We start from the raw sequence: 21,923 nt of genomic DNA, 5'->3' as shown, positions 1-21,923 counted from the left end.
GATAAGTGAATTATTGACTAAAAACACAACTTGCTCTTAAATGTGATAACCTAGAATGTATGTAGGTGAGGATTAGGCCTACTATTCATCTGCCAAGGACAACATAGCTCAGGAGAGATCCTCTCCTCCTCCATGTGAGAGATGTGTGGGGAAGCCAGGGTCTCCTCAATGCTATGGCCAAACTCCAGTGGCAGCAGCCTCTGTCAGTGGTGGAGTTTAAGACCTCAAACAATCAATCAAATGTATTTATTAAGCCATGTTTACATCAGCAGATGTCACAAAGTGCTTATACAGAACCCCAAGCCTAAAACCCTAAACAGCAAGCAATGCAGAAGCACAGCGGCTAGGAAAAACTCCCTAGAAAGGAACCAGGCTCTGAGGGGTGGCCAATCCTCTTCTGGCTGTGCCGGGTGGAGATTATAAGAGTACATGGCCATTAAGGCCAGATCGTTCTTCAAGATGTTAAAATGTTCATAGATGACCAGCAGGGTCAAATAATAATCATAGTGGTTGTAACAGATCAGCACCTCAGGAGTAAATGTCAGTTGGCTTTTCATAGCCGAGCATTCAGAGGTCAAGACAGCAGGTGAGAGAGAGAGAGGGTTGAAAACAGCAGGTCAGGGTCCCATAGACACAGGTAAAATAGCAGAGACTGGAACGGCAGCATGACCAGGTAGACTGGAGATGGGGACAGCCAGGAGTCACCAGGCCAGGTAGTCCTGAGGCATTGCCCTAAGGCTCAGGTCCTCTGGGAGGGGAGAGAGAGATGGGAGAATTAGAGGGAGCATACTTAAGTTCACACAGGACAACAGATAAGACGGGGGGACATGCCTTGACATAGACAGAAGTTACCCACCCGGCAAAGACAGATCAACATTACATTTTGATTGATACTTCATAATTGCCCACAGTTTAAAATTAACCACACCCTGAAACCCTGTAGTCAATAGTTGGTTGACATCAGGGTTAACCTGACAAAAAAAAAAAAAGATTAATCTAACTTCAATCAGCTGTATTGATATTGTGTGATAACCAGTATGTTGAAATAATCAATGGTGACTCAATCAATTATTTCCCAGTGGGGATGCTCTTGCCAATAGCAATAATAGCATGGTGTTTGTGTGGCACCTGATTACCAGTAACTGGGATCGCTGATTTAGAGGTAATATGATTTTACAGTCAGCCACGTCTATGAGTGAAGCATGAGCTGATGCGTCTTACCTGTGCACAAAGGTTCCTCCTGGGGCAGGAGAGCTTTACAAAGGAAGGCACAACCAGTTTGACATCCTGCCACAGAGCCTTCTCCGGGACCTGGCGGATGTACATGTGATCAAAAGTTTAAACAGACATGTGTACCAATGGTAATATGGTATAAACACAAGCATGACAGAAAGAGACTTACCGGTAGTTATGTAACTAAGGGGTAGACTGTACAGAACATCTAAATAATAGTTTTGCCCTAGACTAGTGATAGGACAAGAATGCTTTCTGAAGCAAAAGTAAAAGTCGCCCAGTACAATCCTACTTAAGTATCGAAAGTCAATGTAATTACTAAAATATACATAATTTCAAATTCCTTATATTAATCAAACCATACAGCACCATTTTTAAATATGTTTTATTTACAGATAGGGGCCAGCTTCAACACTCAGACATTATTTACAAATGAAGCAAGTGTTTAGTGAGTCCGCCAAATTCGAGGCATTAGGGATGACCTCTTGATAAGTGTGTGAATTAGAACATGTTCCTTCCTATCCTGCTAACCATTCAAAAAAAATGTTTAATTAAGACATTTGGCCAGGTTAGGAGTAGACTGACCAGGCACTGTTTGGACTGCCAGACACCATGTTGCAAGGTGCAACTAGAGTAGATATTCAGGAAAAGTTTATTTGCACTGTCTGTGAAAATAACATTTTAGAAACAGAACATTGATTACATCAAATCATATTACATTTATCCACAAGATGTCACCATTGTGTCATGAATGGCAGTAACCAATTTCTCTCCACCCCTTGGATATTGGTAAACATGCCAAACACAGCAACAAATAAGAGGTGGAATAGTCGTCAGATCGGAACTTCTGCATGGTGCAGTATGCAGCACACCAACAAATGTGTTATTCTTAGAACTAGGGATGTAGTTGCGCATATGTAGATTAAAAAAAAAAACATATTGGTGTAATTTCAGTCTAAATATTTGCGGTAGTTAGACACCAAGTAAACAAAATATATTCTACCAGTTAAGTAAAATTTTAAAAAATCACAAATTAGACTTGCTGATTCTAAACAATTGTGTCCACAGTAAAACTCATGCTATTCAATGAATCAAGGTTGAAAAACAGAAAACCCATGCCAGCTGTGAAATTCAGGTCTCCCAGGTGTTTCCAGTTCTTCATATCTTATAATCCCACAAGGTTTCCCCTTTTCTTGCACGACCGGCAAATACTAACTGCCACAAAAAAAATATGCAGTTCGGTACTCAAAATAAACACCATTGTTCTGCCAGACTTTAAGTTTGTCTCAGGCAACGGTCAATATTTTAGTAGGCTGCTGGCTACCGTGTTTGTGTCATTGTAACTTTAACATTCCTACAATACTGGACAGTTGTGTGTATATATATTTTTAAAAAGAAACAATGGATTTCTGGTAACAATTTCACATTTTATTGTTTTTTTCACTTCTCGCAGAAGAAAAATTAATCAAAGAGGCCGAATCCCATGTCGTCATCAGATCCCTCTTCAGATTCCTCTTTCTTCTCCTCCTTTTTCTCTTCCGCTGCAGACATACAAACATAGGTTAGCTTCATGTTTGGGAGTCTATCCGCAAAACGCATAGTTCATTTCCAAAAATGCAATAACAGTGTCTAATATGAAGCACGAGCATTTCCCTCTAATTATGTTGTTTAATGCAATTATTTTCAAAGAAATGTGTTTCAGTCCATTGACATGTTTGGCACCATATTGTGGAAGGTGATGTGAGACAAAAGGAGAGACATGAGAAATTGATCTTACCAGCAACAGGAGCAGTGCCAGCCACAGCGCCAGCTGCAGGAGCTGCCACAGCACCACCTGCTGGCACGGAGGCCAACTTAGAGAGGCCTGCAAAGCGTAAAGGACCAATTCATTGACAGGTAACAAATTAACGTGAACAGTGAATGAATGAATGACTGACGACATTTGCGCCTATATGCAATCTATAGATCAAAGTAGGGCTGTCCCTGGCAACAACAAAAAAATTTATCAAGTCGTCTGTTCTTCTGACCAATCGATGGGTCTACATTTTGTTACGTGTTATTTTCCATATATTGACACATCCTATGTGTTTTAATTAAATCAACTATATTCACTGAACTTGTCTGATGGTTTGATGAAATAATTAAGATACACAAATGACTAGAGGGAGTCCCAACCAATTGATTTGATAGTGCCGGGCTCAGACTTACTTCAGAATGTCCGTTATTCCAGAGGATGATTTGGACAGGATTTGTTTTTCCCCCCAAACTGCCCCCTGTAATTCTCTTTTTTTTTTAAATAAATTGACAGTTATGACGGAAGCCTGGAAGTTTTTATTCTAGGCGCGAAGATACAGTATTTCAACATGTCTAGGTGATCGGGCCACATGGATAACTCTAGCTTGATTCCTGAGTTTCTAAACCATACCAAACCATATTTCCTATAGTGTCGCCATCATATTTGAATTGAGGAAGTGTGATCATAATCATTGGAATATTTTAGCGATCCGCAGTATGGCCTCAATACCCTCCAGCCTTTAGATGTGAACTAAACAGTGCAATTGCACTTGAGATGTATTTTAAGACAATGGATGAGCGTTAACTTACCATTTCCAAATGTTTAGCTTGGTTATATGCTGCTTTGCGATCTACTAAACAGCAAGGGTTGCATTAAATAGGCTAAATATTTTATACTGATGCATTTGGCAATATTCAATTAATACAAACAAAACAAACAAATGCATTCACTGAAAGTTGATAGGCTACATGTAGGCCATTCAAATATAGCTTATGCGCAGCATTTAGTTAAATTTATTGATTCAGTTATTGTTTTCTTGTGCAAATCACAAGCAACACCTGTCAAACTCAAGGATATTGATTCACACGGGGCTAGTACCATCAGAGGACCTTGGGAGTTCGCAAAAAAACAGTAGGTTATTCTGGCTGGAATTGTTACTTTCCTGCCATGTATTGACAGAGTTGGACAGGACAAAAATGACAGATGTGGTGTTTTGTGCAAGTGTACATAATTACATTATCCGACCTCCCCCAGTAAAACTAATCCCAACCGAATAGGAAACAATAGTGCCTAACATATAGCATATCATAATTAAAGGTTGACCGATTAATCAGGGCCGATTTCAAGTTTTCATAACAACCGGAAATCTGTATTTTTTTTTTACAACTTTATTTAACGAGGCAAGTCGGTTAAGAACACATTATTATTTTCAATGACGGTGGGTTAACTGCCTTGTTCAGGGGCAGAACAACATATTTTTACATTGTTAGCTCAGGGATTCAATCTTGCAACCTTACGGTTAACTAGTCCAACGCTCTAACCACCTGCCTCACGAGGAACTTACCTGTTACCTTGGCTTCTCCTACACAAATAATATTTTTGGAATGAACATTTGCTATCTAACTGAGTCTCCTCATTGAAAACATCCGAAGTTCTTCAAAGGTAAATTATTTTTATTTGAATGCTTTTCTTGTTTTTGTGAAAATGTTGCCTGCTGAATGCTAGGCTTAATGCTATGCTAGCTATCAATACTCTTACACAAATGCTTGTGTAGCTATGGTTGAAAAGGATATTTTGAAAATCTGAGATGACAGTGTTGTTAACAAAAGGCTAAGCTTGTGAGTGAATATATTTCTTTCATTTAATTTGCGATTTTCATGAATAGTTAACGTAATGAGCTTGAGGCTATGATTACGCTCCCGGATACGGGATTGCTCGACGCAAGAAGTTAACCAAATTCGACGAAAGACTGTTCGACGAAATAAATCTTGGTTGACCAACAGCCTATCGACCAAACAATCCGACTAAATGGGATCAGCCCTAGATCAAAGCCAATCACACTATAGTGCCGAACCAAGAAGTACTGAGAAAATATCTCAGCCAACAGTACGGTTGTTAACAGGATGTACGGTATGTATTGCTCCGAACCCGTTACAGATTGGCTAATGGAAACACAACCCGTTTTTGGCAATTCGTTCTTGATTCAGGTAAAAAGATTATCTTATAAATTGTCCATGCCCAGTTGCAGGTGGTTCTCCAAAAATCAAACAATATAAAGAAACATATTAAATCCACAAAGTGAGCAGTTCCCTCACCATTTTAGCTACCAGACATCTTGCATTTCCCCAACATCTATGCAGGAACTAAACGTTTCTACACAATGCGGACGCGTGTGGAAGTAGATGACAGTGCATCACACAGTGCGACCAAAAACAAAGATCTACACCCATGCAAGAGGCATATCTCATTTGATAAAAAACGTGGATTTAATATCTTTCTGAATAATCTCTGGTATATACCGAATCGAGAACAAAGAAAGTATCAGCAAGAACAGGTTAGTTGAAAAATTCCTTGCGATGCTTCCCATTAGCCTATCTGTAACATTAACAATTCTGTAGCTATGACCATGCATGAACTCACGAGTCAAATCAAAGACATAAGAGAAAATGCCTCACCAGCATTCATGACTTCGTTGATGTCTTTTCCATTTAATTCATTGACAACCTGTGAAAACAAATTCAGGTTCTAATCATCACCAGTTACTGTGTAAACCGAGGCATCCATCGTGCAACAGTGTCCAAGGAAACAAAAGTAACTCAGTTTATCTTATCAAAACAGCATCTCCCTAAATGGTGCCATACCTTGTCTAGGCGCTGCGCTTCGGCCTCGATTCCAACACTCCCCAGGATGGTCTTGATGTCCTTTGAGGAGGGGCTGGTGTTGCCACCGAGCACAGCCAGGAGGTAAGCGGCCACGTAACGCATTCTGCAAGAGATATGAAAAACAAAAAAATGATTGGTTGGATTATAAACTATTGGTCTACGTGACATGCATTCTGAGGATATTCAAATTGGCCTTACCCAGAGTCCATGTGACGATATGAGTAGCCTAATTAGCAACAGCTACAGTGTTTTCCACAAGCACATGGTGTACACAGCCAATTAGAAATAGTAAGGCAGGCTCCCCCGTAATAAAAGTGTTCATTGTTCATTCAGTATTGTTGTAATTGTCATTATTACAAAAATTTATATATATATATATAAATTGGCCGATTAATCAGTATCGGCTTTTTTTGCTCCTCCAATAAAAAATCAGAATCGGTCGACCTTTAGTACAGAGTCAATGTCTAGGGGTTCAGGTTAGTCGAGGTCATTTGTACAAGTAGGTAAGGATAAAGTGAATATGCATAGATAAACAGTGAGTAGCCGCAGTGTAAAAACGGGGGGGAATGTAAACACTCCGGGTGTTCATTTGAATAATTGTTCAGCAGTCTTATGGCTTGGGGGTAGAAGCTGTTATGGAGCCTTTTGGACCTAGACTTGGCACTCCGGTACTGATTGCCATGCGGTAGTAGAGAGAACAGAATGACTTGGGTGACTGGAGGCTTTGACAATATTTTGGGGCTTCCTCTGACACGCCTAGTATACAGGTCCTGGATGGCAGAAGCTGGGCAGGCGGTGATGCAACCGGTCAGGATGCTCACAATGGTGCAGCTGTATAACTTTGAGGATCTGGGGACCCATGCCAAATCTTTTCAGTCTACTGGGGGTAAAGGTGTTGATGTGATGTGTCTGGACCAACTGTCTTGGTGTGTTTGGACCATGATAGTTTGTTGGCGATGGACACCAAGGATCTTGAAACTCTCGACCCACTCCACTACAGCCCCATCAATGAGAATGGGGGCGTGTTCGGTCCTCCTTTTCCTCTAGTCCACGATCAGCTCCTTTTTTTGCTCATGTTGAAGAAGGAGAGGTTGTTGTCCTGGCACCACACTGCCAGGTCTCTGACCTCCTCCCTATAGGCTGTCTCATCGTTGTCGGTGATCGGGCCTACCACTGTTGTGTCGTCATCAAACTTAATGTGTGGAGTCGTGCTTGGCCACGCAGTAGTGGGTGAACCGAGTACAGGAGGGGACTAAGAATGCACACCCTAGGGGCCCATGTGCTGAGGATCAGTGTGGCAGATGTGTTGTTAACTACGCTGAGCTGTAGTCAATGAACAGCATTCTCACATTCCTTTTGTCCAGGTGGGAAAGGGCAGTGTGGAGTGCGATTGAGATTGCGTCATCTGTGAATCTGTTGGGGCAGTATGCAAATTGGTGTGGGTCTAGGGTTTCTAGTATGATGGTATTGATGTGAGCCACGACCTGTTTTTCAAAGCACTTCACAGCTACCGACATGAGCGCCAAGGGGCGAAAGTCATTTAGGCTTCACTTTCTTGGGCACAGGGACTATGGTGGTCAGCTTGAAACATGTAGGTATTAGACTTTGTCAGGGATAGTTTGAAAAGGGATCTGTGCAGGCCAGTCAAGTTCTTCCACACCAATCAACAAACCATTTCTGTATGGACCTAACTTTGTGCACAGGGGCATTGTCATGCTGAAACAGGAAAGGATCTTCCCCAAACTGTTGCCACAAAGTTGGAAACACAATCATCTAGAATGTCATTGTATGCTGTTGCGTTAAGATTTCCTCCCACTGGAACTAAGGGACCTAGCCCGAATAACGAAAAACAGCCCCAGACACTTATTTCTCTTCCACCCAAATGTACAGTTGGCACTATGCATTCAGGCCATAAAATTTGATCAGCGGAGAACAAATGCGCCTGTCCAGTCTGCCGTGGCTACACTCTAGAGGTCGACCGATTATGATTTTTCAACGCCGATACCAGTTATCGGAGGACCAAAAAAGCCGATAACGATTAATCGACCGATTTAATAAATAAAAAAATGTGACAATATAATGACAATTACAATAATACTGAATTAACACTTTTTAAAAACTTAATATAATACATCAATGAAATCAATTTAGCCTCAAGTAGATAATGAAACATGTTCAATTTGGTTTAAATCATGCAAAAACAAAGTGTTGGAGAAGAACGTAAAAGTGCAATATGTGCTATGTAAGAAAGCTAACATTTCAGTTCCTTGCTCAGAACATGAGAACATATGAAACCTGGTGGTTCCTTTTAACATGAGTCTTCAATATTCCCAGGTAATAAGTTTCAGGTAGTTATTATAGGACTATTTCCCTCTATACCATTTGTATTTCATTAACCTTTGACTATTGGATGTTCTTATAGGCACTTTAGTATTGCCAGTGTAACAGTATAGCTTCCTTCCCTCTCCTCGCTCCTCCCTGGGCTCGAACCAGCAACAGAACGACAACGGCGACCACATCGAAGCGTTACCCACGCAGAGCAAGGGAAACAACCACCCCACAAGGCTCAGAGCGAGTGAAGATTGAAACGCTATTAGCGCGAGCTAACTAGCCAGCCATTTCACTTCGGTCACACCAGCCTCATCTCGGGAGTTGATAGGTTTGAAGTCATAAACAGTGCAATGCTTGACGCACGACGGGCTGCTGGCAAAACACACGAAAGTGCTGTTTGAATGAATGTTTACGCGCCTGCTTCTGCCTACCACCGCTCAGTCAGATACTTAGATACTTGTATGCTCAGTCAGATTATATGCAACAAAGGACAAGCTAGATAATATCTAGTAATATCATCAACCATGTGTAGTTAACTAGTGATTATGATTGATTGTTTTTTATAAGATAAGTTTAATGCTAGCTAGCAACATACCTTGGCTTAATGCATTTGCGTAACAGGCAGTCTCCTTGTGGAGTGCAACGAGAGAGAGAGGCAGGTCGTTATTGCGTTGGACTAGTTAACTGTAAGGTTGCAAGATTGGATCCCCGAGCTGACAAGGTGAAAATGTGTCTTTCTGCCCCTGAACGAGGCAGTTAACCCACCGTTCCTAGGCCGTCATTGAAAATAAGAATGGGTTCTTAACTGACTTGCCTAGCTAAATAAAGATTAAATAACATTTTTTTTTTTTTAAATAGGCAAATCGGAGGCCAAAAATACCCTAATTAATCGGCCATTCCGATTAAATCGTTCGACCTCTACTACACTCAACTTAAATCATTTGGGGAATTTCCTCACCAACGTGCATCCAATTGCCTTGGTCTCCAACCGTCAGTAAACCAATCACAAGCTTCAATCTGCCGCAGTTTATTGCGGTGGCAAGAAAATTATGTATCTCCCTGTTGAAAGCTGCCGCAGTTACAATGCTTGTTAGGTGGAATTGCAGGCGCATATTAAATGTTCCGAATTAAAAAATGATTTGGATGCACAATTGAAAAGTTTATGCACTGCATATAGCAGATTAGAAAATAAAAGCAGTACTTCCCTCAACGCGTGAGAAATAAGGAACGCCATGTGAGCATGCGAAGAGGGTCAAATGCATCTCACGGCCAGTGTGTCAGTTGGCATCACTGTGCTCTCTCCTCCTATGTAAAGAAATTTGACTGCAACCACAGCCCACACAACACACACCCAGGTACCGAGAGGTAGGACAGGAGCGCTCACTTTGTGACTGACAGGCACCTGTCCTATAAATAGATTGCTAGAAGATGCATTCTAGCAGGAGAGTTCTCAGCAGACTTTTTTCTGACTGGCGAATTGGAAAAGTAGCCTAGTTAATTTAAGTGGAAAAAGTACTCGGCTGAAAATTTGTCCATAATCAGCTCTATAGCAGCACTAGAGGAAAACACCGACTATAATTTACATTCTTGCATCAGTTAATTAATAAAATATTGGTCATTTCTTGAATGTCTATTAGCTAGCCCGGGGTTTCCAGAACTCACGTCACGGGGACCACATATGGTGTACATTCTGGTTGCCATAGCACAACACAGCTGATTTATTTTTTATGTTAAAAAAAATCAAAACAATCAACATCAAGTACTAGGGCAAAAAAATAAATGTGCACCGCACCCCTTGCGGTCCCCAGAACTCAGTTCTGTAAAGGCTGAACGAGCCAACTGGGGTTGTCATTAGTTACCACAGCTACAAAGTCATAATTGGTTCTATATCGTGAAACAAACTATTTATTTTTGGTCTTAATTTAAGTTTAAGCATAAGGTTACCAGTGTGGTTAAAGTTAGGGTTACGCTAAGGGTACATTTTTTACATACCTTTTAAGTAGCTGGGGTTTTGCCATTATTATGACTGTGGTAACTAATAAAGACCATGTTACTGTCATAAATGCATAGCTAGCATGCTGCGCAAGCACCAGAGAGGGACAGTATCGGAGCTTGCGCGGCTACTAACTAGCTATTAAGTTATAATTTCACTAAACTCAAGACACGTGAAAACGCAAGTCAATGTTACAACAAACGGGTAATTGTAAAAATGTTATGAAAGGAGTAAGATTTCACATACAGATAAAGACAGTAAAATGTGTTCGTGGTGCTCATGCGATGATGTTAGCAGCTAGTATAGCTCGCTTACGTTAGCCTCTCTGCCTTAGCTTTGAACACTAACACGTGCTCTTTAATTGCGAAAGTAGTTAATTTACTTGTTGTACAAGCTGACTTCTGACAATATAGTTGAACATTAGTACAACTTAACTATTATACTGCAAACACTGAATCAACTGTTTATGGTCTAAAACGTATTATAAAGATGAACTTACTTTAAGTCTATAGAGACACGAAACGTCAGTCACGCTGAATTTTCTGGAAGGGAGAGAGAGTGGAGGAGTCTCGCGTCGTCTTCTTCTTCGATGGGATTTATCGGCAGTTGGCATCCAACGTTATGGTGCCACCTACTGTACTGGGGTGTGGGTTCGAGACAGGGAAAAACTAAACCTTACCTGCCAGCCCTGTTGCTCTTAAAAAAGCTAACAAAATATTTGAGACTATGTCGAATGACGTTCAACTCAATATACTCTAAACTAATTTCCTGTATCCCCTTGTCCCTCATACTAGATCTCAGCATCTCTCTTTCCCTCTGATACTGCCCACACTGTCACAATACATGCTCTCTGTTTCCTGTCAATAATCACACTTTACTGTTGGATGCTTTCCTATCACATTTAAGGTCTTGTTCAACCGGCTGTGTCTCACATTTAATCATATAAAAATATCCTCTTCTCTTCTGTCCCTTCCTGTCCCCCCCCCCCCCCCCCCCGACTTTCCTCTGTACTTGAAATAAATGACTGCCCTTAGTATCTCTATTCCACTGCGCCTGCCATGTCTTCATCATCACTGTATATATCAGGCTTTTTGCCTTTGCCTTGCTCATTGAAACTACAACATCAACATCCCCACTACTCAGTGCTTGTTTAGCCAGTACATAAACTGCCTCGTTCCCCTCCAGCCCCAGACGATGCTGGGCAAATTGTATGCCGCCCTATGGGACTCCCAAACACGGTCAGATGTGTCAAATAAGAAAAGCAGTGCCCACTTTGTCAAAGGCAGGGGTGCAAAATATTTTGTATGTCCATTCCCAGCGAGTCTCTACAGGGTGCTATTGGAGAGACAAATCGCTGCCACGCTCCACCAACGTTCCATCCAACTAACATAAATCATGTAGCAGCAGATATAGTATATGGTAGAAAGAGTATGTGGCCTTTTCTGTAGCCTACAGGCTGGAGGTGAAATATATGACAATGAGACTAACACTTTTTACATCATGCAGGTTTCTCAGATCAAATAACGTATTAACCTAGATGGTGCCCAATCAAACAAAACATTTGCTGACATATTAGCAAACAACATATCCTAAAAAAAAAGGACAGGTTGAAGTAAAATGTACAATATGGAATTGATAGTCAGGCTACTCACAACTGCCGTACAGGAGTTTCACCCTGTGTGCTACATTGTCATGATCAGTGGTTTCAAGTTTGTTTGACGAGCTGATCACAATGAAAAAGAAAATACTTCTGCATTTCCCACTGTGTAAACACATTGAAAATAGGCTCAGGATAACTACTGATAAAATTGGGTAGCTGATATTCAGAGCTTAAATAACCAAATTGATTAGGTCACGGGAATCAAGACTAATAAAGCCAATGCAACGGCCTGTTTTACAAACGGTGGGCCTAACACATGGATGGGTATTCATAAAATGCCATTACAAGGCCGACATGGTAGGCTATACCCCAGTAAGCACGGACCGACGCCGATGTCTTTTGGATGTCTTTTTTTGGTCCTGTCCAGACCAGCCGTCTTTTTATTGGTGCAGTCCAAACCAGCCTTGATTTCCATGTCCACAGACGTTGGCTTTTGGTCCGGTCTGGACCAGTCTTGATTTGACCCAAACATAGGTCTTGATTTCAATGTCTGCAGACATAGATCTTTGGTCTGGACCAAGTCTCTATGTTTGATTCAGATTTGGCCCGGTCTGGACCGGCCTTATTTTGGTCCAAACATAGACGTCTATAAATTACAAAAATTAACCTGATTTCTACATCTGGAAAATATGTATTTTCAACATCAAGGAAAATACATATTTTCACCTTTCATTCAGAACCTAAATTGAACCTAACTCTTCCTGGGGTCCATATAAAACTTAGAAATACATGACAAAGAAAATAACAGTTACAGACCAGAACAAAATAAGAAATGACATTAAATTCAAATAAGAGTTATACATTGAGTATACAAAACATTGAGAACACCTGCTCTTTCCATGACATACACTGACCAGGTGAAACCCGGCGAAAGCTACGAACCCTTATTGATGTCACCTGTTAAATCCAATTCAATCAGTATAGATGAAGGGGAGGAAACAGGTTAAATAAGTATTTTTAAACCTTGAGACAATTGAGACATGGATTGTGTATGTGTGCCATTCAGAGGCAAGACAAAATATTGAAGTGCCTTCGAACAGGGTATGGTAGTAGGTGCTAGGCACACAAATTTGCATCAAGAACTGCAATGCTGCTGGGTTTTCACGCTCAACAGTTTCCTGTGTGTATCAGGAATGATCCACCACCCAAATGACATCCAGCCAACTTGACACAACTGTGGGAAGCATTAGAGTCAACATGGGCCTGCATCCCTGTGAAACGCCATCGACACCTTGTAGAGTCTATGCCCCGACTTATTGAGGGGGGTGAAACTCAATATTAGGAAGGTGTTCTTAATGTTTGGTATACTCAGTGTACATTGGAAAGACATCAAAAAACACTTTTTACACACTAGTCATGTATACCTACAGTTGAAGTCGGAATTTTACATACACCTTAGCCAAATACATTTAAACTCAATTTTTCACAAATCCTGACATTTAATCCAAGTAACAATTCCCTGTTTTAGGTCAGTTAGGATCACCAATTTATTTTAAGAATGTTAAATGTCATAATTATAGTAGAGAGAATGATTTATTTCAGCTTTTATTTCTTTCATCACATTCCCAGTGGGTCAGAAGTTTACATACACTCAATTAGTATTTGGTAGCATTGCCTTTCAATTGTTTAACTTGGGTCAAATGTTCCAGGTAGCCTTCCACAAGCTTCCCACAATAAGTTGGGTGAATTTTGGCCCATTCCTAATGACAGACAGAGCTGGTGTAACTGAATCAGTTTTGTAGGCCTCCTTGCTCGCACACATTTTCAGTCATAGGAACTGATCCCATAGGACCAGGGCTTTGTGATGGCAACTCCAATACCTTGACTTTGTTGTCCTTAAGCCATTTTGCCACAACTTTGGAAGAATGCTTGGGGTCATTGTCCATTTTGAAGACCCATTTGTGACCAAGTTTTAACATCCTGACTGATGTCTTGAGAAGTTGCTTCAATATATCCACATAATTTTCCTCCCTCATGATGCCATCTGTATGTGAAGTGCACCAGTCCCTCCTGCAGCAAAACACCCCCACAAAGTGATGCTGCCACCCCCACAACGTGATGCTGCCACCCCCGTGCTTCACGGTTGGGATGGTGTTCTTCTGCTTACAAGCTTCCCCCTTTTCCCCCTTTTCCCTCCCTCATTATGGCCAAACAGTTCTATTTTTGTTTCATCAGACCAGAGGACATTTCTCCAAAAAGTACGATCTTTGTCCCCATGTGCAGTTGCAAACCATAGTCTGGCATTTTTAAGCAATGGTTTCTTCCTTACTGAGTGGCCTTTCAGGTTATGTCGATATAGGACTCGCTTTACTGTGGAAATAGATACCTTTGTACCTGTTTCCTCCAGCATCTTCACAAGGTCCTTTGCTGTTGTTCTGGGATTGATTTGCACTTTTCGCACCAAAGTACGTTCATCTCTAGGAGACAGAACACGTCTCCTTCCTGAGCGGTATGACGGCTGCGTGGTCCCATGGTGTATATACTTGCGTATTATTGTGTATACAGATGAACGTGGTACCTTCAGGCGTTTGGAAACTGCTCCCAAAGGATGAACCAGACTTGTGGAGGTCTACAATTTTCTTTCTGAGGTCTTGGCTGATTTCTTTAGATTTTCCCATGATGTCAAGCAAAGAGGCACTGTGTTTGAAGGTAGGCCTTGAAATACATCCACAGGTACACCTCCAATTGACTCAAATTATGTCAATTAGCCTATCAGAAGCATCTAAAGCCATGACATCATTTTCTGGAATTTTCCAGACGGGGGGAGAGACACGAAAGCCCAGCTAGCCTAGTTGGCTCGGCGGTCTCAAACAGAGGTCACTATTGAACGTTTCCAGTGCTGCAGGAGCTGTGTTTACTTTGCTTTGTTCTGGGACAATGTGGACCGCGCTGACTATCAATGTAGCAACTGCTTGCTTGAGGAAGACAACAGGAGCGAAGTGGCAACTCTTAACAAGTAGCAACCCTACACAAGCTAGTGGTGAATCTACCCCCGCCTACTTTTTATTTTTCTTCCATCTCAGTAGCCAGACACCGTTCTGGTCTGATTTTTTCCACCTAGTCGGCTCCTCAAGGCCGACTGGTCGATGCTAAGCAGGGTTCCATCACTTCCCCGGAGAACAGAGCTGTTTTCGACCCAACGAACCAGCCGTAGAGGTACGTCACTCGCCCCAGAAGTTGAAGAAAGCATCAACTGGTGACGGTATCCATGGAGATGTTGAGCCCGGATCTGACACAGACCAGAAACAGCTTTGCAGCCCTGTATTCAAAGGTTCCTGCGCCTTCTTCCTTGTGGGCTTTCCATTCAAGATTGGATCCGGAGGTACCTGCGTCTTCGTCCTCGGTTCTGTCTCCCTCTCCGGTGGCTTCTACCTCGGGTTCAGATCCTCAGAGCTCCCACCCTCATCAGACCATGAGGCTGACTGAGAGACCGGCCCATTCAACATAAACCAGCTGTCATTTTAGGCAGCTCTATGATGAGAAACATCTCAGTTCCCAAGGCAAAAACCCTGTACTAACCAGGAGCACGAGTACAGGACATCACAAGGCTGCTTCCGACTGTTCTACAACAGATGCCGGGAGTTGGCACTGTCGTGGTCCATGTGGGGTCAAACAACATCAGGAGGGCTTGCTCGGAACATTTGAAATTGGATTTTAAAGAACTGATTTTAGCATTAAAATACTCCAAAAAACAGCCAATCATTTCAGGTCCAGTACCATCAATGGGCCGTGGGTGTGGAAGATTCAGCAGACTGCTGGCATTACACATCTGGCTAAAATATTACTGTAGCTCTGCTGGAGTTAATTTTATGGATAACTTTGACACCTTCTGGAAACAGAGGACACTCTTCAGGAATGACGGAGTACATCCAAATCATCTTGGCTCCTGGACTCTGTCCATGCATTTCAAGGCTCTGTTGAGACAATGACTTTTCAATGATCCAAGACCATCTCAATTAATCCCTACCATTGTGACAATGAGTCATCATGATGCTGTATCAAATGTACATGATCCTAAGGGCATTGACACATGTCACTGAAACATGCATGAGAGCACCAGCTGTTCCAGGCGACGGTGTGATGACGCTCTCTGCAGCCAATGTGAGTAAGACCTTTAAACAGGTCAGCAGACATAAGGCCGCAGGGCCAGACGGACTACCAGGACGTGTACTGCGAGCATGCGCTGACCAACTGGCAAGTGTCTTCACTGACATTTTCAACCTCTCCCTGTCCGAGTCTGTAATACCAACATGTTTTAAGCAGACCACTATAGTCCCTGTGCCCAATAACATTAAGGTAACCTGCCCAAATGACTAAGCAACCCGTAGAACTCATGTTGTTTCTTACATTAGTACCCCAGGTCATCTTAGGTTTCATTACATACAGTCGAGAAGAACTACTGAATATAAGATCAGCGTCAACTCACCATCAGTACGACCAAGAATATGTTTTTCGCGACGCAGACCCTGTGTTCTGCCTTACAAACAGGACAACGGAGTGGATCCTATGCAGCGACCCAAAAAACGACTCCGAAAGAGAGGGAAACGAGGCGGTCTTCTGGTCAGACTCCGGAGACGGGCACAGCGCGCACCACTCCCTAGCATTCTTCTTGCCAATGTACAGTCTCTTGACAACAAGGTTGATGAAATCCGAGCAAGGGTAGCATTCCAGAGGGACATCAGAGACTGTAACGTCCTTTGCTTCACTGAAACATGGCTCACTGGAGAGACTCTATCCGAAGCGGTGCAGCCAACGGGTTTCTCCACACATCGCGCTGACAGAAACAAACATCTTTCTGGTAAGAAGAGGGGCGGGGGCGTATGCCTCATGGCCAACGTGACATGGTGTGATGAAAGAAACATACAGGAACTCAAATCCTTCTGTTCACCTGATTTAGAATTCCTCACAATCAAATGTAGACCGCATTATCTACCAAGAGAATTCTCTTCGATTATAATCACAGCCGTATATATCCCCCCCCAAGCAGACACATCGATGGCTCTGAACGAACTTTATTTAACTCTCTGCAAACTGGAAACGATTTATCCGGAGGCTGCATTCATTGTAGCTGGGGATTTTAACAAGGCTAATCTGAAAACAAGACTCCCCAAATTTTATCAGCATATCGATTGCGCAACCAGGGGAGGAAAGACCTTGGATCATTGTTACTCTAACTTCCGCGACGCATATAAGGCCCTGCCCCGCCCCCCTTTCGGAAAAGCTGACCACGACTCCATTTTGTTGATCCCTGCCTACAGACAGAAACTAAAACAAGAGGCTCCCACGCTGAGGTCTGTCCAACGCTGGTCCGACCAAGCTGACTCCACACTCCAAGACTGCTTCCATCACGTGGACTGGGAGATGTTTCGTATTGCGTCAGATAACAACATTGACGAATACGCTGATTCGGTGTGCGAGTTCATTAGAACGTGCGTTGAAGATGTCGTTCCCATAGCAACGATTAAAACATTCCCTAACCAGAAACCGTGGATTGATGGCAGCATTCGTGTGAAACTGAAAGCGCGAACCACTGCTTTTAATCAGGGCAAGGTGTCTGGTAACATGACCGAATACAAACAGTGCAGCTATTCCCTCCGCAAGGCTATCAAACAAGCTAAGCGCCAGTACAGAGACAAAGTAGAATCTCAATTCAACGGCTCAGACACAAGAGGCATGTGGCAGGGTCTACAGTCAATCACGGACTACAGGAAGAAATCCAGCCCAGTCACGGACCAGGATGTCTTGCTCCCAGGCAGACTAAATAACTTTTTTGCCCGCTTTGACGACAATACAGTGCCACTGACACGGCCTGCAACGAAAACATGCGGTCTCTCCTTCACTGCAGCCGAGGTGAGTAAGACATTTAAACGTGTTAACCCTCGCAAGGCTGCAGGCCCAGACGGCATCCCCAGCCGCGCCCTCAGAGCATGCGCAGACCAGCTGGCCGGTGTGTTTACGGACATATTCAATCAATCCCTATACCAGTCTGCTGTTCCCACATGCTTCAAGAGGGCCACCATTGTTCCTGTTCCCAAGAAAGCTAAGGTAACTGAGCTAAACGACTACCGCCCCGTAGCACTCACATCCGTCATCATGAAGTGCTTTGAGAGACTAGTCAAGGACCATATCACCTCCACCCTACCTGACACCCTAGACCCACTCCAATTTGCTTACCGCCCAAATAGGTCCACAGACGATGCAATCTCAACCACACTGCACACTGCCCTAACCCATCTGGACAAGAGGAATACCTATGTGAGAATGCTGTTCATCGACTACAGCTCGGCATTCAACACCATAGTACCCTCCAAGCTCGTCATCAAGCTCGAGACCCTGGGTCTCGACCCCGCCCTGTGCAACTGGGTACTGGACTTCCTGACGGGCCGCCCCCAGGTGGTGAGGGTAGGCAACAACATCTCCTCCCCGCTGATCCTCAACACTGGGGCCCCACAAGGGTGCGTTCTGAGCCCTCTCCTGTACTCCCTGTTCACCCACGACTGCGTGGCCACGCACGCCTCCAACTCAATCATCAAGTTTGCGGACGACACAACAGTGGTAGGCTTGATTACCAACAACGACGAGACGGCCTACAGGGAGGAGGTGAGGGCCCTCGGAGTGTGGTGTCAGGAAAATAACCTCACACTCAACGTCAACAAAACTAAGGAGATGATTGTGGACTTCAGGAAACAGCAGAGGGAACACCCCCCTATCCACATCGATGGAACAGTAGTGGAGAGGGTAGCAAGTTTTAAGTTCCTCGGCATACACATCACAGACAAACTGAATTGGTCCACTCACACAGACAGCATCGTGAAGAAGGCGCAGCAGCGCCTCTTCAACCTCAGGAGGCTGAAGAAATTCGGCTTGTCACCAAAAGCACTCACAAACTTCTACAGATGCACAATCGAGAGCATCCTGGCGGGCTGTATCACCGCCTGGTATTGCAACTGCACTGCCCTCAACCGTAAGGCTCTCCAGAGGGTAGTGAGGTCTGCACAACGCATCACCGGGGGCAAATTACCTGCCCTCCAGGACACCTACACCACCCGATGTCACAGGAAGGCCATAAAGATCATCAAGGACATCAACCACCCGAGCTACTGCCTGTTCACCCCGCTATCATCCAGAAGGCGAGGTCAGTACAGGTGCATCAAAGCTGGGACCGAGAGACTGAAAAACAGCTTCTATCTCAAGGCCATCAGACTGTTAAACAGCCACCACTAACACTGAGTGGCTGCTGCCAACACACTGACACTGACTCAACTCCAGCCACATAATGGGAATTGATGGGAAATGATGTAAATATATCACTAGCCACTTTAAACAATGCTACCTTATATAAATGTTACTTACCCTACATTATTCATCTCATATGCATACGTATATACTGTACTCTATATCATCGATGGTATCCTTATGTAATACATGTATCACTAGCCACTTTATACTATGCCACTTTGTTTACATATTCATCTCATTTGTACATACTGTACTCGATACCATCTACTGTATCTTGCCTATGCTGCTCTGTACCATCACTCATTCATATATCCTTATGTACATATTCTTTATCCCCTTACACTGTGTACAAGACAGTAGTTTTGGAATTGTTAGTTAGATTACTTGTTATTACTGCATTGTCGGAACTAGAAGCACAAGCATTTCGCTACACTCGCATTAACATCTGCTAACCATGTGTATGTGACAAATAAAATTTGATTTGATTTGATTTGATTTGTAGCCAAGAAATGCTTTGAAAGGCTGGTGATGGCTCACATTAACACCATTATCCCTAAAACCCTAGACCCACTCCAATTTGCATACCACCCTAACAGATCCACAGATGATGCAATCTCTATTGCAATTCACACGGCCCTTTCCCACCTGGACAAAAGGAACATCTATGTGTGAATGCTATTCATTGACTACAGCTCAGCGTTCAACACCATAGTGCCTTCAAATCTCATCACTAAGCTAAGGACCCTGGGACTAAACACCTCCCTCTGCAACTGGATCCTGGACTTCCTGACGGGCTGCCCCCAGGTGTTAAGAGTAGGTAACAACACATCTGCCACACTGATCCTCAGCACAGGGGCCCCTCAGGGGTGCATGCAGTCCCCTCCTGACTGCATGGCCAGGCACGACTCCAACACCATCATTAAGTTTGCAGATGACACAACAGTGGTAGGCCTAATCACCGACCACGACGAGACAGCCTATGGGGAGGAGGACAGAGACCTGGCCGTGTGGTGCCAGGGCAACAACCTCTCCCGCAACTTGATCAAGACAAAGAAGATGATTGTGGAATATAGGAAAAGGAGGACTGAGCATGCCCCCATTCTCATCGACGGGGCTGTAGTGGAGCAGGTTGAGAGCTTCAAGTTCCTTGGTGTCCACATCACCAACAAACTAACATGGTCCAAGCACACCAAGACAGTTGTGAAGAGGGCACAAAAAAACTTATTCCCCACAGGAGACTGAAAAGATTTGGCATGGGTCCTCAGATCCTCAAAAGGTTCTACAGCTGCACCATGGAGAGCATCCTGACTGGTTGCTACACTGCCTGGTATGGCGACTGCTCGGCCTCCGGCCACAAGGCACTACAGGGGGTAGTGCGTATGGCCCAGTACATCACTGGGGCCAAGCTTCCTGCCATTCAGGACCTCTATACCAGGCGGTATCAGAGGAAGGCCCAAAAAATTGTCCAAGACTCCAGCCACCCTAGTCATAGACTGTTCTCTCTGCTACCGCACAGCAATCGGTACCGGAGTGCCAAGTCTAGGTCCAATAGGCTTCTAAACAGCTTCTACCCCCAAGACATAAGACTCCTGAACATCTAATCAAATGGCCACCCAGACTATTTGCATTACTCCCCCCACCCCCTCTTTTACGCTGCTGCTACTCTCTGTTATTATCTATGCATAGTCACTTTAAAAAATTTACCTACATGTACATATTACCTCAATTACCTCGACTAACCGGTGCCCCCGCACATTGACTCTGTACCGGTACCCCCTGTATATAGTCTTGCTATTGTTATTTTACTGCTGCTCTTTAATTACTTGTTCCTTTTATTTCTTATTCTTATTTTTTAAACTGCATTGTTGGTTAGGGGCTTGAAAGTAATCAATTCACTGTAAGGTTGTATTTGGCGCATGTGACTAATACAATTTGATTTGATTTGATTGGCAAACACAATATAAGTAACTTTATGTGCCCCTAATTGCACCGAATACCTATGTTTATCCTACAGCTATTGTATGCAGTAACCATGAGCCTCTGAACCAGAGTTACACTGTTTGCACAGGGGCGATGTGCTCTAGTAGGAAGATCATGTTGTGTAGCTCACCCTGCACTCAGCTCCAATATAAATAACATGAGCAAGTCTACTTCTGATAAGCTTCCCAGTAAAGCATTAAAATCAATCAAGCAACCCAGAAAATTGCTAAAATTAGGTAATATTAACAGCCTGAGAAACAATGTCCATTACTTCAGTAAGTTGCTTGTAACAGATGACATAAATATTCTGCCTATATCTGAAACTCACTTAGATCATACATTTGATACAGTGGTAGCAATACATGGTTATAACATCTACCGAACAGACAGAAATGCCAACGGGGGCGGTGTTGTGGTCTATATTCAGAACCACATTCCTGTAAAGCTTAGAGATGATCTAACATTAAATACTGTTTAAGTAATATGGCTACAGGTTCATCTGCCTCACCTAAAGCATATTCTTGTGGGAAGCTGCTATAGACCACCAAGTGCTAACAGTCAGTATCTGGATAATAAGTGTGAAAAGTATGTGATATCAACAAAGAAGTAGATTTTCTGGGTGATTTAAATATTGACTGGCTCTCATCAAGCTGCCCACTCAAGAAAGAACTTCAAACGGTAACCAGTGCCTGCAACCTACCAGGGTAGTTACAAACTGCACAGGAATTAAATCAACACCTATTGATCACATCTTTACTAATGCTGCAGAAATGTGCTTTAAAACAGTATCAAAATCCATAGGATGTAGTG

General features: G+C 43.2%; 1 protein-coding gene across 2 annotated transcripts; it reads right to left on the bottom strand.

Annotated features, from left to right (window-relative positions):
• Positions 1–1,604: 1,604 nt before the first annotated feature.
• Positions 1,605–10,811, bottom strand: LOC139413259 (large ribosomal subunit protein P2-like). 2 transcript variants are annotated; one of them, XM_071160429.1, is made up of 5 exons: positions 10,734–10,811; positions 5,890–6,013; positions 5,704–5,752; positions 3,011–3,097; positions 1,605–2,774 (listed from the first exon to the last, which is right to left on the bottom strand). In XM_071160429.1, exons 2-5 carry the CDS (start codon positions 6,010–6,012, stop codon positions 2,695–2,697), a joined length of 339 nt encoding a protein of 112 aa, XP_071016530.1. In that variant the 5' UTR covers position 6,013; positions 10,734–10,811; the 3' UTR covers positions 1,605–2,694. The 2 variants fall into 2 exon arrangements, with proteins under 2 accessions (XP_071016530.1, XP_071016529.1); XM_071160428.1 differs by lacking the exon at positions 10,734–10,811 and adding an exon at positions 6,109–6,189 and having other exon boundaries at positions 1,868–2,774.
• Between the last annotated feature and the right edge of the window lie 11,112 nt (positions 10,812–21,923).

The sequence above is a fragment of the Oncorhynchus clarkii genome, chromosome 7, assembly GCF_045791955.1.
Source record: "Oncorhynchus clarkii lewisi isolate Uvic-CL-2024 chromosome 7, UVic_Ocla_1.0, whole genome shotgun sequence".
NCBI lineage: Eukaryota > Metazoa > Chordata > Actinopteri > Salmoniformes > Salmonidae > Oncorhynchus > Oncorhynchus clarkii.
The sequence above is the reverse complement of the archived record's forward strand: the minus strand, read 5'-3'. Positions and strand labels throughout refer to the sequence as shown.